Raw genomic sequence first — 14,726 nt, forward strand, 5'->3', positions numbered from 1 at the left:
GAAAAGGATAGATGATAGAGGCGTAAAGGAAAATGGGGGACGAGAAAGGATGAAAGAAGGAAGGAAAGACCGAATGTGAAGCCAGGAGGACAGTAGGGATAGCTAGGAGTGAAATACCCTAGGACGCGAGTGGTATAAGAAAAGGATACATGATAAAGACGTAATGGAAAATGGGAGACGAAAAAGGATGAAACAAGAGAGGAGAAGAAAGGATAAGGAATAGGCAGAGGACGAGTAAAACAACAGCACAGCAGATGCATATACAGTATACTGCGTGCCATAAGGTAACCAAACGGTGAACTGATAATACAACAAGGGGCAAAATATTTAAAAGTGTTGAAGAGCCCTACGATGAACAGTATATCTCAAACCCTCAGCCCCAGAATGAAGATAGCAGAAGTGTGACAGAAAACCCGACAGTATCAACGAACGGCGAAATATTTAGAGTTTTTGAAGAGCCCTACGATGAACTAACTATATAACTCAAACCCTCGGCCCCAGAATGAAGATAGCAGAAGTGTGACAGAAAACCCGACAGTAACAAAAAAGAGCGATATATTTAGAGTTGTTGAAGCGTCTTACGGTGAATTGTATGGCTCAAATCTTCATCCCCAGAGCAAAGTAACCAGAAGTATTGCGGAAAACCCGACAGTATCAACAAGGGGCGAAATATTTAGAAGTGTGGAAAAGCCCTACGATGCACTAACTGTATGGCTCAAACCTTCAGCCCCATGATAGTGAAGAAAGCAGTATTACAGAAAACCCGGCAGCGACAACATGAGGCGAAATATGTAGAAGTGTTGAAGAGTCCAACGATGAACTGCATGGCTCAAGCCCTCAGCCCCGGAATGAAGATAGCAGAAGTGTGACAGAAAACGCGGAAGTGACGACAAACGGAATCAATTAATATTCATACGTACGACAACTGATGTGAGCAAATTCCTCACTCGAACCCGGACTAGGCTACATCGTGCTCTCGGAAAACAATTAAGGTAACATATCGAGAGGCTGCCAACCGTTGAGCTTGAAACAAAAGGCTGTTAATCAAGGCATTCTCTCCGTCGCGACACTTGGATCGAATGCACGTGGACATAAATCAAGTCTCTGGAGAGGAAATTGAGAAATGCTGAAAGAGGAATGAAGAGGCCAGTCCTAGAAATCACAATAATGAATAAGAAAAACAGGTGATTTATTACAGAAGAGAAATAATAGACGAAAGCGGCAATACTCATCCAATGAATCTTTTTTGTAGGTGGTAAGGCAGAAGTGAGGGTATGTTTTATATAAATGTTACGTTTCTAGTACTGAACTTATTTTTTTCTGCTCTTACATCCAACAATACTGGCTGTTCTATACTTAAAACGAAGGAATGACAGCGGCCAGGACATATACGTAGGGAGGAGAACAACAGATGGACAAAAGAAGTGACACAATATGACCCAAGGGAAGGTCGTTCAACAGATGGCGTGATCAAAGCAAGGAGTGTACAGAACGTTTACATCGAAGCCTGAAACTGGAGGCACATAACAGAAACGCGTGGAAATTACGTCCTGCAGTGAAATAATGGAGACTGATGACGCTGAAACTGAAAACGAAGCGGACGAAGAAGTGTGAGCGAGGTTAGAGCAGGATAAGAAAAATCAGAAGCGTGAGGATAGCGACAGCAGAGAGAAAAAGAAATGAACGAGGTCACGGCATAAAAAGGCAGTAAATCATCATGGAAAGAGAGAAAGAAAGGGGGGAAAAAAGACAGGCCGGAGGAGAGGTAGGGAGGGAAGGGAAAGGAAGGAAAGTAATGAGATGAAAATATGTAAAAAAAAATAAGATTGTGGTATATTGGAGAAAAGTTGGGAAATTGATAAAGGAAGATGAAAAGAGGAATGATAACAATTGTACGAGGGGTGAAAAGAAAGGAAATTGAGGAAAAAGAAAAATGAGAGTGTGTGAAAAATAAGGAAAGTTTGAAAATTGAGAGAATGATATGAAAGGAGGAGATATTAAAGTTGTACGAAAAGGGAAAGAATGGAAGTTGAAAAAATAAAAGGAAGAAAGATAAAAAAAAATGAAAGCGAAAAGTGTGCGTAGATAAAATGTTCATGGTATACATAGGAAAGAGGAGAAGAAAGAAGGCATTGTCAATCATTCTAATGGAGGAAAACAAAATTAACGAAAAAGAGAGGGAAGGAGATAAAAGCATAATGGAGGGGGAGAAAAATGAAGAGACGGAGATAGCAAAAAGTGCGTAAAGAAGGGAGAGAAATGAGAGAAAGAGAGTAAGGCGAGCTGAGTGGATTGAAATGAAACAATCGAGCGAGAAAAATGAGGAAGGGTTTGAAAAAATGTGGAAAAAAGCTGAGATAATGAATTCGACAGAGGAGGAGACAACCGACGAAGCGAAGGACAAAAAAAATAACAAAAAAATAAATAAAAGTAGCGGAAAGAGACACAATAAACAAAGAGACAGGCAAAGAGAGAGAAGAAAACTATAAAGTGAAAAAAATGACAAATAAATAGTGGAAATAGACGAAAATTAAAGAAAGGAAAGAGAAAAGAAAGTTGGAATGGACATAGACGACAAATCAATAAAAGATGAAATAAAAAGAGAAGGAGAAATAAATTAACGGTGGATAAGAAAGAGAGAATAAATAAAGAGGAAGGCAAAGAAAGAAGGAAACTGAGGTGAACAAAGGGAGAGACAAATTAGTAAAAGATGGAATAGAAAGAGAAAAGATAAACAAATGGAAAGGCAAAGAAATAAGAAAACCGAGATGAATAAAAAGAGAAAACCAAACGAATAAAAGTAGAGAGAGAGAGACGATAAACAAAATGAAAAACGGAGAAATAAAAAAAGATGAAATGAACAAAGAAATGGATGAATAAATAAAGATCGAAGAGAGAGAGAGAGAGAGAGAGAGAGAGAGAGAGAGAGAGAGAGAGAGAGAGAGAGAGAGGCGATAAAAAATGGAAAACGGAGAAATAAAAAAAAAAACGGAGATGAACAAAGAGAAAGAGAAATAAATAAAAGGAGTGCAGAGAGAGAGAGAGAGAGAGAGAGAGAGAGAGAGAGAGAGAGAGAGAGAGAGAGAGAGAGAGAGAGAGAGAGAGAGAGAGACGAAAACTAATATATAAATGACAAGGACATCGATATGACAAACCTTCGAAGTAAAGACCAGGAAAACAAGAGACACACACAACACATAGATAGATATAATAAACAGCGAAAGAGACAAAGAGGTTGGCGGACAAAGACACAGGGACACAGATACACAAAGGTCGGTTTTAGCCAATTCTCAAACGCCTCCGCCTCTCATGTCAACGGTTTCCAAAGGCCGAAAAGGAGATCAATCGGCGTGTTAACGAGGGCTTTGTTTTGATTTGTTTTGTTGTATGCTTCATGGTGCGAAAGAATTATCAGACTATCAAAAGGGTCATAAAACTACCTCTGCAAAGTTCCCAAAACTCAGAAGAACACAAAGAAACACAAAGGAAGAACGAACAACAGCAGACCTGATGTTCCTTACGAGGCTGTTTGTGACAAGCTACACTAACTATCTAATCAAAGGTGGAAGATGAAGGACAGTAAAGGCAAAGGCTCCTCCACACCCCCCCCCCCCCCCCATTCCATCCACCAAAGCTGGCAGGAAAGGAAAAAGAACCATACAGCATGGAAAAACTGCTTGGAAATTATGTAGGAAAGAGGAAAGAACTTCCATTACTGTTACCACTAACCGGGCGGTTAAAACGGACAAGGACACCAGTATTCGAAAGTACTTAACGTTATTACGACAATGAGTAATATCTTAGTTGATGGTTGGATTCAAAATATTTGTCTAATCTATTCTTGAAGGCCGTAACTGTTGTACTATCAACGACATCACAGGGTAGAGAATTCCAAACATTAACGACTCGATTGCAGAAATAGTGTTTGGCTTCGTGCGACGAGAATCTTTTACCACCTTTCTTGAAATTGTTATTTCTTCTTGTTCTATTTGACCGATCAATTGTAAATGTAATTGTAAAGCATTGATATCACTGAATCCTTTAGACATTTTAAACACTTCTATTAGATCGCCTCGCATTCTTCGTTTTGATAAACTGAATATATTTACTTCTTTAAGCCTTTGTTCATAAGATAAATTTCTCAACCTATGAATCATTTTTGTTACTCTCCGTTGAACCCGTTCTAACTTTTCTACGTCTTTTTTGTAATAGGGAGACCAAAACTGTACACAGTACTCTAGATGGGGTCGAGCCAGCGAATTATACAGTTTTAAATTACTTTTTTCCGATTTATTATAAAGACTCGTCCAATGAAGCCAACCAATTTGTTTGTGGTTTTAACTACCTCTGAACAATGCTGCCTGGGCTTTAAATCGCTTGATATTGTGACTCCAAGAGCCTTTTCTTTACTTACTGCAGAAAGTTGTTGGCCATTCATTACGTACTGAACGCGACTGTTATTGTTTCCGATGTGTAGCACTTTACTTTTGTCAACGTTAAATTTCATTTTCCATTGACTGGCCCAACGTGCAAGTCGATCTAGATCTGATTGCAATGCTTCCTCGTCGAGTGTCGTAGTTACCTTACTAGCGATTTTTGTGTCATCAGCAAATTTTGATATTTTACAAGTGAGCCCATCATCGATATCATTAACATTAACGGCCTGGGCCGACCATCAGGCCCCACCGCGAAAACTTGGGCCGACCATCAGGCCCCACCGGGAAGAAGCCTACCGGCGCAAGAGGCTGCAACGTAAAATAAAAAAAATAAAAAAATAATAAATTGTTGCCTTTTTATTTCTTTTTGTCATTAACATCCGTGACTTTGTTTGTACGTTCATCAGTCCCTCAAACTCATCCAATATTTTTTTATTTCTCTATTTATTGTTACTACTATTGTCTTGTATCCCGTCTATGACATTCCCCTTTCTCCCCTTTTATTGTTACTCATTTCATTCCTCTTCCCCTTATTCATTTAGTTTCTTTTCTTTATGTTTTTCTTTGATTTTTACTTGTAAACTTACCGCCGTCAGCATCGGTAAATAAACACATACTAACACACCCACCGCTAGACATAAACACATACCCCCCTTTCCCCCTTTCCCCCCTAACCCCCCCCCCCACACTATGTCATCAATTCCCACCTCACCCCCGTCATTTCACCCTTACACTGTTCGACCCTCCCTTTCACTGTGTACACCCTCTTAACCTACACCACCAAACACCCCCTCACACCAACACCCACATCTATTACACCCATGCACTCACACCGGCACACACGCACACCCACACACGTACTCCTTCACCCCACGCCCTCCTCACACACACACACACACAAATACTTCCTCACTCAGCACCTATCTCTCTCTCTCCCCGCCCTCACCCTTGCCCCGACCGAGTCCTGATCAACACCAGTCTGACCATCCCTTTCTACCTTTTATTTTGTTTTCCCTTCATCCCCTCGACTTGCCTCCACTGTGTATGTAAATAAACACTCGCAAACTCCAGCTCGCCTACCTGTCCTCTCCCGTCACCTGCTGGCTCCCGTGCAGACAGCCGGTGCCTTTGCATGGAATCAACACAGAGAGCCCGACCGACGCTGTCATATTTTTTTAAAACTTTATTTTTTTTTTTTTTTTTTTGCCTTTATCCCTTCGACTTTCCCCCATGTGTGTGAATGCAAATAAACACTCAAAACTCTCTTCTCACCCCCCCCACCCCTCTCTCTCTCTGTTTCTATTTATTTATCTATCTGTCTTTCTGTCTGTCTATCTGTCTATCGTGTGCTCTCCCCTTCAGGTCAACTATGCAGCCATGTAGCGACGAGAATAAACAGAAAGTGAACTATTCCATATTTTGCTTTTACATTTTTAACTTCATCACCTCGACTTGCTACCCAGTACGTGAAAGCAGATGCAAGCTCACACACACACACACACACACACACACACACACACACACACACACACGTCACCTCCGTCAAATCGCCCACATCAAGCTTTGTTTTAACCATATCTTTATTTATTCGCCTTCCCTACACCTTGACAGTTCTAAATTGACTCTATCAGGCCCAAACCTACGCATGTTATCTCCCCTCAGATCGCATGTAGCCAGGAACCACAATATAGATGTTTCAAGACTACTATCTCTTTATTTTTTACTTTACCTTCATTTCTTCTGCCTCTCTACACTGTACAGGTCTTACCTTACATTCATATACGTTGCCCTCATCAAATCGTCAATAGCCAGCAAATAGCATGAGTATCAAGCCGTGTTACCAGATTATCGTACTCAGAGCACAGTATTTACCGGTTTTTGACGCCTAACTATTGCCAAGAAGCATCAAGAATTAACTATTTTAACGATAGATATAAATGAATCTAGTTATTGGGGCCCAGGAGACAGTTTTTGGGTCGTAAGTTGGTAAATATAAGAGGCTGAGTACGACAATCTGGCAACGTTGGTATCAAGCTTAACGTCTCAAGTGTTTCTGCTACAGGCCAATTTTCTCAGTTTCAGGGGTTACTCTCTCATACTTATTTGTTGGTGAGGCTGTCGTTGAGGTGGTTGTGGGTGTGTCCGTGGGTAGTTCTATCGGTCTAGTGATAATTTGACAAGACTTCTGCACCATATAACTGCCTACCCTCATTCCTTCTTTTATATTCCTTCTACGGTGGCTTCATTCCTTTGACTTCCTTCCATCAAAACCTTTCTAAACAAACCCTCTCAGGCCCTCACTCACACACGTTCTCTCCGCCAGGTCGCCCACCGTCAGCGACTCTGGGACCTACGAATGCCAGATCAACACGAAGCCGACGGTGTCCCACTTGACGACGCTGCAGGTGCTCGGTGAGTGCTTGAGAGAGGGGAGGGGAGGAGGGCTAGCAGACAAGGAGGGAGGGAGTGTGCCGTGTGGAGTCTTGAGGAGGGAAGGGAGACAAACAGACAGGCAGATAAACAGGGAGGGAGTGCAAAGTAAGGAGTCTTGGGATATTCTCAAACGCTTCGCCGCTTACATACTCACATTTGACAGGGTTTTTGAAGGGGTATTGGGCATTTCCAGAGGTACATTTATGACCCTGGTGGTAGTTTGACCCCTCTTCTGTACCTTAAACGTGAAAACACCCATGAAAACCCGATTAAACTCCATTTTAGCCTTTGGAAATATATGACATGAGAGGCGGAAGCGTCTGAGAATACCGATCTTGAAGAGGGAAGGGAGGCAGGGGTAGCAGTTTCACCCTTCTTTTGTACCATGAACGTGAAGAAACACTCATGAGAACCCGCTTAATTGTCTTTTCGTGCATAGAAAATAGTAAGAGGCGGAAGCGTCTGAGGATACGAACTTAAGAAACATGATAACAGACGAAAGCATACGCCGTCCACAGTTACCAGCGACTTTGCCATCGAGTTCAGTCTCTTTGCACATGTCTCATTTTATCGTTCATATATGGCTGCCGGTATCTTTAGGGGGCAACTCACATTTGCATCGGTCTCGTTTTCGCTTCCACGCGTGTTTGTGCTTGTCTTGGTCGGAGAGAGAGAGAGAGAGTGGCGAAATGCTCCCTCTCCTCTCCCTTCGTATGTTTGCTTTGGTGTAGGTGAGCCTGTGTGAAGGAGTGGAGGGAGGCGAGAAGGTATCAGGTAGATGAGTGAAGGGTGCACGATTAGCGTTATGCACCTACTGTTAGCATTGTCCAAGTAGGTGAAGGGAGAGAGAGAATGGTGGGGTGCATCCTCTTGTTCGCCTTGTGTTTGTTGTGGTGTTCGTGGGACCGTGAAGGAAAAGAGGGAGGATGAGAGGTATCAGACAGATGAATAAAGGGTCGATAATTAGCGTTATGCACGTGCTGTCAGTATTGGCTAAGCCGGTGAAGGGAGAGAGAATGGTAGGGTGTTTCCTCTCGTTCGCAACCCTGGTATTAGAAATGATCAAAAGAGTCAAGTAATTCCACGTCGAGTTCGCTGCAAGATGTTTTCAGGCGGCTATGAATGTTGAAGGTCTTATTGTAGAACTAATTCGCAGTAGACATCCTTGGAAGTATTCCCGAGATCGTGATATTTGGTGATTTAGTCATGTACTGCTGGGTAGAGGGCTTTTTTTTTTATTATTGTTTTCTTTTTTTGTGTGCCCTTGAGCTGCCTCCTTTGTTGTAAAAAAAAAAAAAAAGCCGCAAGTCAACGGTATTTAGGCAGCATTTCCTCGGAGTGTGTCGTCATTTTTACCTGCTTGCAAAACATAAGAGTCATTAGAAACCTCTGCGGAGAACTCGTCATGGGCAGCCGCGATGTCGTCTGTTCTCGCGTCGGGATAACACTACGTCGCCGACCAGGGAACGGCAGAGGGAAGGACGTGGACGAATGAACGGATGGAAATGAGTGAAGTGATGAATAAATAAAAAGGCGAATAAGTTAATAATACATACATACATACATACATACATACAAAAATAACTGCATACATGAATAAACTGTTGAGCGAAGGAATAAATGACTTCACCAATGAATGAAAGAAGGAACAACACGACTCAAGCGACCATACAGCGGTGAACCATAAATAAACAATGGCTGGATACTGATATGTGATACGAAGGAAGGGACGGAAGCAGCTGAAGGGCAAAAAAAAATAATTGAGGAAAGAAAAAGCCCGCTAATCACTGCCCCGATAAAAAAAAAAAGAGTTTAGAAGAGTGCCCAATAGAGATATTATACTCGAGTCAAGGAAAACAACAACACAAGAGAAAATAAAACAAGATATAAAAGTCCACCATAGAGAATTAACTGAAAGTAACGATGTGGGAAAACGGGAAGAAGAAAAACACGAAGAAAATAAAATATCGTGACTAATTGGAGAGAGAGAGAGAGAGAGAGAGAGAGAGAGAGAGAGAGAGAGAGAGAGAGAGAGAGAGAGAGAGAGAGAGAGAGAGAGAGAGAGAAAAAAGAGGAAAGAGAGGACAAGGGAGAGCGAGGAAAAAAAACACAGAGGAAAAGCAGAGGGAGGAAAAAAAGGAGTATTAAAGGAGGTAACACACACACACACACACACACACACACACACCATCATTATCAGCAGCATCCTTTGTGTGGTGCTTTGGTAGTGTCTGTACGTGTGTGTGTGTGTGTGTGTGTGTGTGTGTGTGTGTGTGTGTTGAAGAGGCAGGTCCTGCAGAAGAGGGAAAAGCGGAGGAACAAAGGCAAACACACAAAAAAAGAGAAAGAGGAGAATGAGGGACACAGGAATATGGAATAAGAGAGGAAGGAAGAGGAACAAGAACAAGAAAAACAAGTTCATATACAAGAAGAGAGGAGAAGAAGGAGGAGGAGGATTTAACATAGAAACATGGAAACATGGAAATGCAGGCCACATAAAGCCTACTGGCTCATTACGAGGTCGCCCGCTTTGGTGATTTAATCTGCTCGGCAGCCACTTGGGGCCTGGGGAGCAGATGAAAGCACCTCGATATTGAGGAGCAGATGAAAGCACCTCGATATTCAGTTTACTCCCGACGCAGCGAAATGACGGTCGATTCTAGGTATATTTGAAAGAGTTGATGGTATTCGCATTTACTACTTCTGAGGGAAGATTGTTCCAGTGGCGGATGACTCGGTTTGAAAAGGAACTCTTTCCAACGTCTGTGTTACATCGACTCTACTGAATGGGTAAACCGTTATTTCTAGTTTTTGAGTTGGTTTGCAGTTGAAAGAATTTGGAGTAATCGACGTTATTGAACTTTTTCAGACACTTGAAGACTTGAATCATATCCCCTCGTAGGCGTCTTTTCTCCTATGTAAAGAGATGGAGTCGCTTGAGTCGTTCCTCGTACGGTTGAGCCCTTAAGGTTGGAATCATCTTCATGGCGCGTCGTTGAATCCTTTCCAGTAAATCAATGTCCTTTCTATAATTAGGAGACCAGAACTGTACTGCATACTCGAGGTGCGGTCTTACCATGGAATTATACAAGGACAGCATCATGTCTGGTGTTTTACACTCGAAGTGCCTCGCCATGAACCCGAGCATAGTGTTGGCTTTGTTATACGCTTTTTTACAGTGATTCGCGTGTTTCAGGTCCCTGCTGATAGTGACTCCAAGATCCTTTTCCTCCTGCATCGCCTGCAAAGGTTTCCCATTCATGATGTATGTGTGGTTACTATTTGGGAACCCAGTGTGCATGACTTTGCATTTGTCAACATTAAAGGACATTTGCCACCCACCTTGGTGTCATCAGCAAATTTCGATATTGTGGATTTCAGTCCTGATTCTAGATCATTGATATATAAGATAAAGAGTATGGGTCCCAGCACTGACCCTTGAGGCACTCCACTAGTGACTGGAAGCCAATCGGAAGGCTGTCTGTTGAGTAGTACTCGTTGTTTTCTGCCGGTGAGCCAATCTCTTATCCACGCGATCAGATTGGCTCCAATGCCCGCCGAGTGCAGTTTCTTAAGGAGTCGCTCGTGCGGTACCTTGTCGAAGGCTTTCTGAAAGTCCAGGTATATAACATCACTGGGGATGTGGGCATCCCAGTTCTTACATATACCTTGGAAGAAGTCTAATAAATTCGTTAGACAGGAGCGCTTGTTTCTGAAGCCATGCTGGGTGTCGGAGATTATATTATTGTCTTCTAGAAACTTGAGGAGGAAGAGAAGGAGGAGGAGGAGGAGGACTAGGAGCAGGAGGAACAAGACGTGAAAAATCAGGAGAGAGAGAGAGAGAGAGAGAGAGAGAGAGAGAGAGAGAGAGAGAGAGAGAGAGAGAGAGAGGGGGGGGGGAGCAAGTGCACCTGTCCGCTGTGAGAGCCCACCAAAACACCGCGACGGAAAGCGCTTTTTTATAGGAGACTCAAGATGACCGCCTCTCAGAACTTCCCGGCGAGGCCAAGCTCTCAGTGCGGGTTACGACACGGGCGGGGCATCGTGCCGGGGAGGAATAGGTGCACCTAACATCACCAAATGTGGGGTACAAACTTGGCGAGGGACTGTTTTTGTGCCGCGAGAGTAGCCTATCCGGATTTTTTGTTTTTATTTATACTAATGATCCACGAAACATCCTAGAGTTAAATCAAAGAATATGCTTATCTTTGTATTCATTCTATTCATAATGATAGAATGAGAAACAGAAACTGGGAAAAGGAAGATTATTGACGAAAGTAAAGAGAGAGAGAGGAAGAAAGAAACAGTAAAGATATGGCAGAAGAGAGCTAGAGATGGATGAAAGGGAAAGAGAAAGAAGGAGGAAGGAAAGACCAACAACGAACACGGAAAGAGGAGAAAAAAGAGGAGAGGACGGGGAGACGCAGGAGATGAAAGGAAGAGGAAGGAGAGAAATCAAGGGAAGGAGAGGAAGAAGATATCAGAGGACAAAGATAATGGAGAGGAAAGGAAGCTGGACGAAAGGAGAAAGGAAGAAGAGAGAAAGGAAGTACCAGGAGAAGGAGACCAAAGAAGGAAGGGAAGGAAGGGACAGAAGGAAGGAAGGGAAAGAGGAGCAGTGAAGGAAATAGGTGAAGAGAGGAAGGAAGAAGAAGAAGGAAATATAGAAAAGGAAGAAGAAAGGGAGAATGGGAAAGAAGGAAGGAAGGGGAGGAGAGACCAAGATGTGAATAGGTAAATGGAAGGGAGAGGGAAGAAGTATCAGGAAGCAGAGACCAGAAAAGGAAGATGAATGGAGAGAAAGGAAGAAAGGAAAAGGGGAAGAACCGAGGAAAAGGAAATAGACGAAGAAAGAACGAGAGAGAGGAAGGGGGGAAGTACTAGAGGAGAAAAAGATGATGAAGGGAGAGAAAGAAGGAAGAAGAGGAAGAGGAGGAACCGAGAAGAAGGGAATGGAAAAAAATTGTTATTAATTGGAAAGCTTAATATGTTGAAGATAACAGAAGTATGCATAAGGAAAGTTGACGTTGTTGTTGTTGTTGTTGTTGTTGTTGTTGTTGTTGTTGTTGTTGTTGTTGTTGTTGTTGTTGTTGTTGTCGCTGCTGCCGTTCTTGAGGGATATTGGATGGCCTAAAAATGAAGCAGGTGACGCAGTATGGCTCAAAGGTGTGGCTATACTGTTTAATTAACGAAGGTAAGGTGATATGCAAGCTTTTTTCGGCTAGGGTGAGGGAGCGGGTTCATGTGTGCGTGTGTGTGTGTGTGTGTGTGTGTGTGTGTGTGTGTGTGTGTGTGTGTGTGTGTGTGGAAGGAAAAAATAAATAGTAAAACAAAATAACTCTGACTGATAAAAGTTTGTGTTAAAAAATAAAACATAAAAACAATTCTCTACAATTAATTCACGGATTGCATATGACGTCAACATCAACTCACCCTCCCCCCCTTCTCTCTCTCTCTCTCTCTCTCTCTCTCTCTCTCTCTCTCTCTCTCTCTCTCTCTCTCTCCTCTCTCGTCCTCTGTCCTCCTTTCCTACATAATCTCCATGCAGTTTTTCCATGCTGCATGATTCTTTTTCCTTTCCTGCCAGCTTTGGCTAGAGGGATGGGGGGGTGGGGAGGAGCCTTCGCCTTTGCTGTCCTTCATCTTCCACCTTTGATTAGATAGTTAGTGTAGCTTGTCACAAACAGCCTCGTAACGACCATCAGGTCTGCTGTTGTTTGTTCTTCCTTTGTGTTCCTCCTCCTTCTCCTTCTTCTTTCTCATATCATTGTTATTACTACTGCTATTATTATTATTATTATTATTATTATTATTATTATTATTATTATTATTATTATTATTATTATTATTATTATTATTATTATTATTATTATTATTATTATCACAGAGCCCCGGGCGGTGGTGACGGCGGGGCGGGAGCTGTTCCTGGACACGGGTTCGACCTTGCGGCTCACCTGCCAGGTCGTCGACGCCCCTGCACCAGCCGACCACCTCCTATGGTACCACGAGAGGAAGGTGAGAGAAGGGCTGGAGGGAGGGAGGGAGAGAGTGATAGAGAAGAGAAATAAGGGGGAGGGAAAACGATGAAGGGAAGAGAGATATGAGGTTGGTTGTAAGGGTAGTAGAAGTAGATGTAGAAGTAGAAGTAAGAACATAAGAACAAAAATGGAGGAGGGATGTGATGGGGTAGAGGACAACGATAGGAGAGATATGAGGGCCGTGGTTGTAGAAGTAGTAGTAGTAGTAGTAGTAGTAGTAGTAATGGTAGTTAAAGTTCTCGGATGTCAACTTCAAAAATGCTTATCAAATGGTTGGTTGATTCTAGTTCGTGTTAGTTTCAAGTTTCTTTCCACTCTTAATTAACTCATTTTCACTCGTGTCCTTCACCTGACCCACTTTTCCCTCTTTTTTCCTGTTTGTTTTCCATTCTCGTTTTCCTCCCTTTTTTTCTACTATTTCATACCTTGCCTTCCACTACTTTTACTCTACTTCCCTCCTCTGACCCTCTCCTATTGCCGATGTGCCTGAACCCTCAACTTCTTTTCCCTGCTTTTCCTTTTTTTTTTTGTATCTTTCTCCTCTGTTACGTATCGCTTTCCTCTCCTTCCTTCTTGTTTACTCTCTACTTTTATTATTCCTCCTCCTCTTTTTGCATCACTTTCGTTCTCGTATTTTTATCCCCTCCTTTTATTTTCTATGGTTTTCCTTTTCCTTTTTTTTTCTTCGCCTTATATCTTCTCTCCTTTTTATATCATTATCTTCTTCCCTCGTGCCTTTTCATTATTCTCCTTCCTTCTTTCCTTCTCGTATTTTCATGCCTTCCTTTTGTTTCCTATGGTTCTCCTCTTCCTTCTTTTTTATTCTTTTCTTATCTCTCTCCTTTTCGTATAATTCTCTTCTTCCTTCGTTTCTTATCGTTATCCTCCTTCCTCTCGGGTCGTGAGCTTTGTAAAAGGGGAGCCATCTCTGTGGGTATTTGTGGTTATGTTCTTATGTTCTTCTTATCTTTTTCTTTACTCTCTTTCTATCCCCTCCTTTTGTTTCCTGTGGTTTTCCTCTTCCACTCATCCTCTTCTCTCCTTTCCTCTCCGTATCATTTTCTTCTCCCTTCGCTCCTTATCATTATCTTCCTTCCTTTCCCCTCTCTCCTCCTTTCCTCCTCCTCGTCATCAAACAGGAAGCCAGGACTCGAACAGAGGAGGTGGAGGTGACGGTGTGGGAGGAGAAGGACACCACGGTCAGCAGCCTCACCTTGCGGGACGCCCAGGTGCAGGACTCGGGACTCTACACCTGCAGCCCCTCCAACGCCCGACCGGCCTCCGTCAGGGTACACGTGCTGAGCGGTGAGGGATGACTGTTGGGGTGACGTTGAGTAGAGAAAGGGAAGGGGGGGGAGAGAGTTAAGGAGTGATCGATGCATGGGCCATTTGTGTTTGAGTACATGTGGTGGTCGTGGTGGTGGTGATGGTGCTGTTGTTGGTGTTAGTGGTGGTGGTGGTGGTGGTGGCATTGGGTCTTAACTTAAGCCTCCGGACAGACCCTCTCACTTAAAACACAAAATTATTCAAAAAGGCCCTGATGTGGTCCAGACATTAATATTTATACCAACTTAGATAGCGAAAGTACAGTAGACTAGGATAAGTTTTAATAATTTGGGGCACAAAGTCAGTACAGCTTAAAATTGTAAAACATTGCAGGTTGAAAAGAAAATCTAAGGTCGAACACTTGCCATTTTTCCATTCAATTCACCGACACAAGCACACACAAAAAAAGATGCAGTGTTTTGTCTTGTTCACATTGGCATTGCTCAGATGATCCAGAGCCCAGTAGGGTCATTAGAGAAACCAAATACCGTTA

At 42.7% G+C, this 14,726-nt stretch overlaps 1 protein-coding gene across 1 annotated transcript in view; it reads left to right on the forward strand.

The window, feature by feature from the left end:
* The window catches only part of LOC127007487 (zwei Ig domain protein zig-8-like), a 104,692-nt gene that overhangs the window by 87,356 nt on the left and 2,610 nt on the right, over positions 1–14,726 (forward strand). The window contains exons 4-6 of the mRNA XM_050878571.1: positions 6,760–6,848; positions 12,757–12,884; positions 14,047–14,212. Coding sequence (XP_050734528.1) covers positions 6,760–6,848; positions 12,757–12,884; positions 14,047–14,212 — 383 coding nt within the window. The remainder of the gene's footprint in view (positions 1–6,759; positions 6,849–12,756; positions 12,885–14,046; positions 14,213–14,726) is intronic.

This window comes from Eriocheir sinensis, chromosome 35, assembly GCF_024679095.1.
Source record: "Eriocheir sinensis breed Jianghai 21 chromosome 35, ASM2467909v1, whole genome shotgun sequence".
NCBI classification, from domain to species: domain Eukaryota; kingdom Metazoa; phylum Arthropoda; class Malacostraca; order Decapoda; family Varunidae; genus Eriocheir; species Eriocheir sinensis.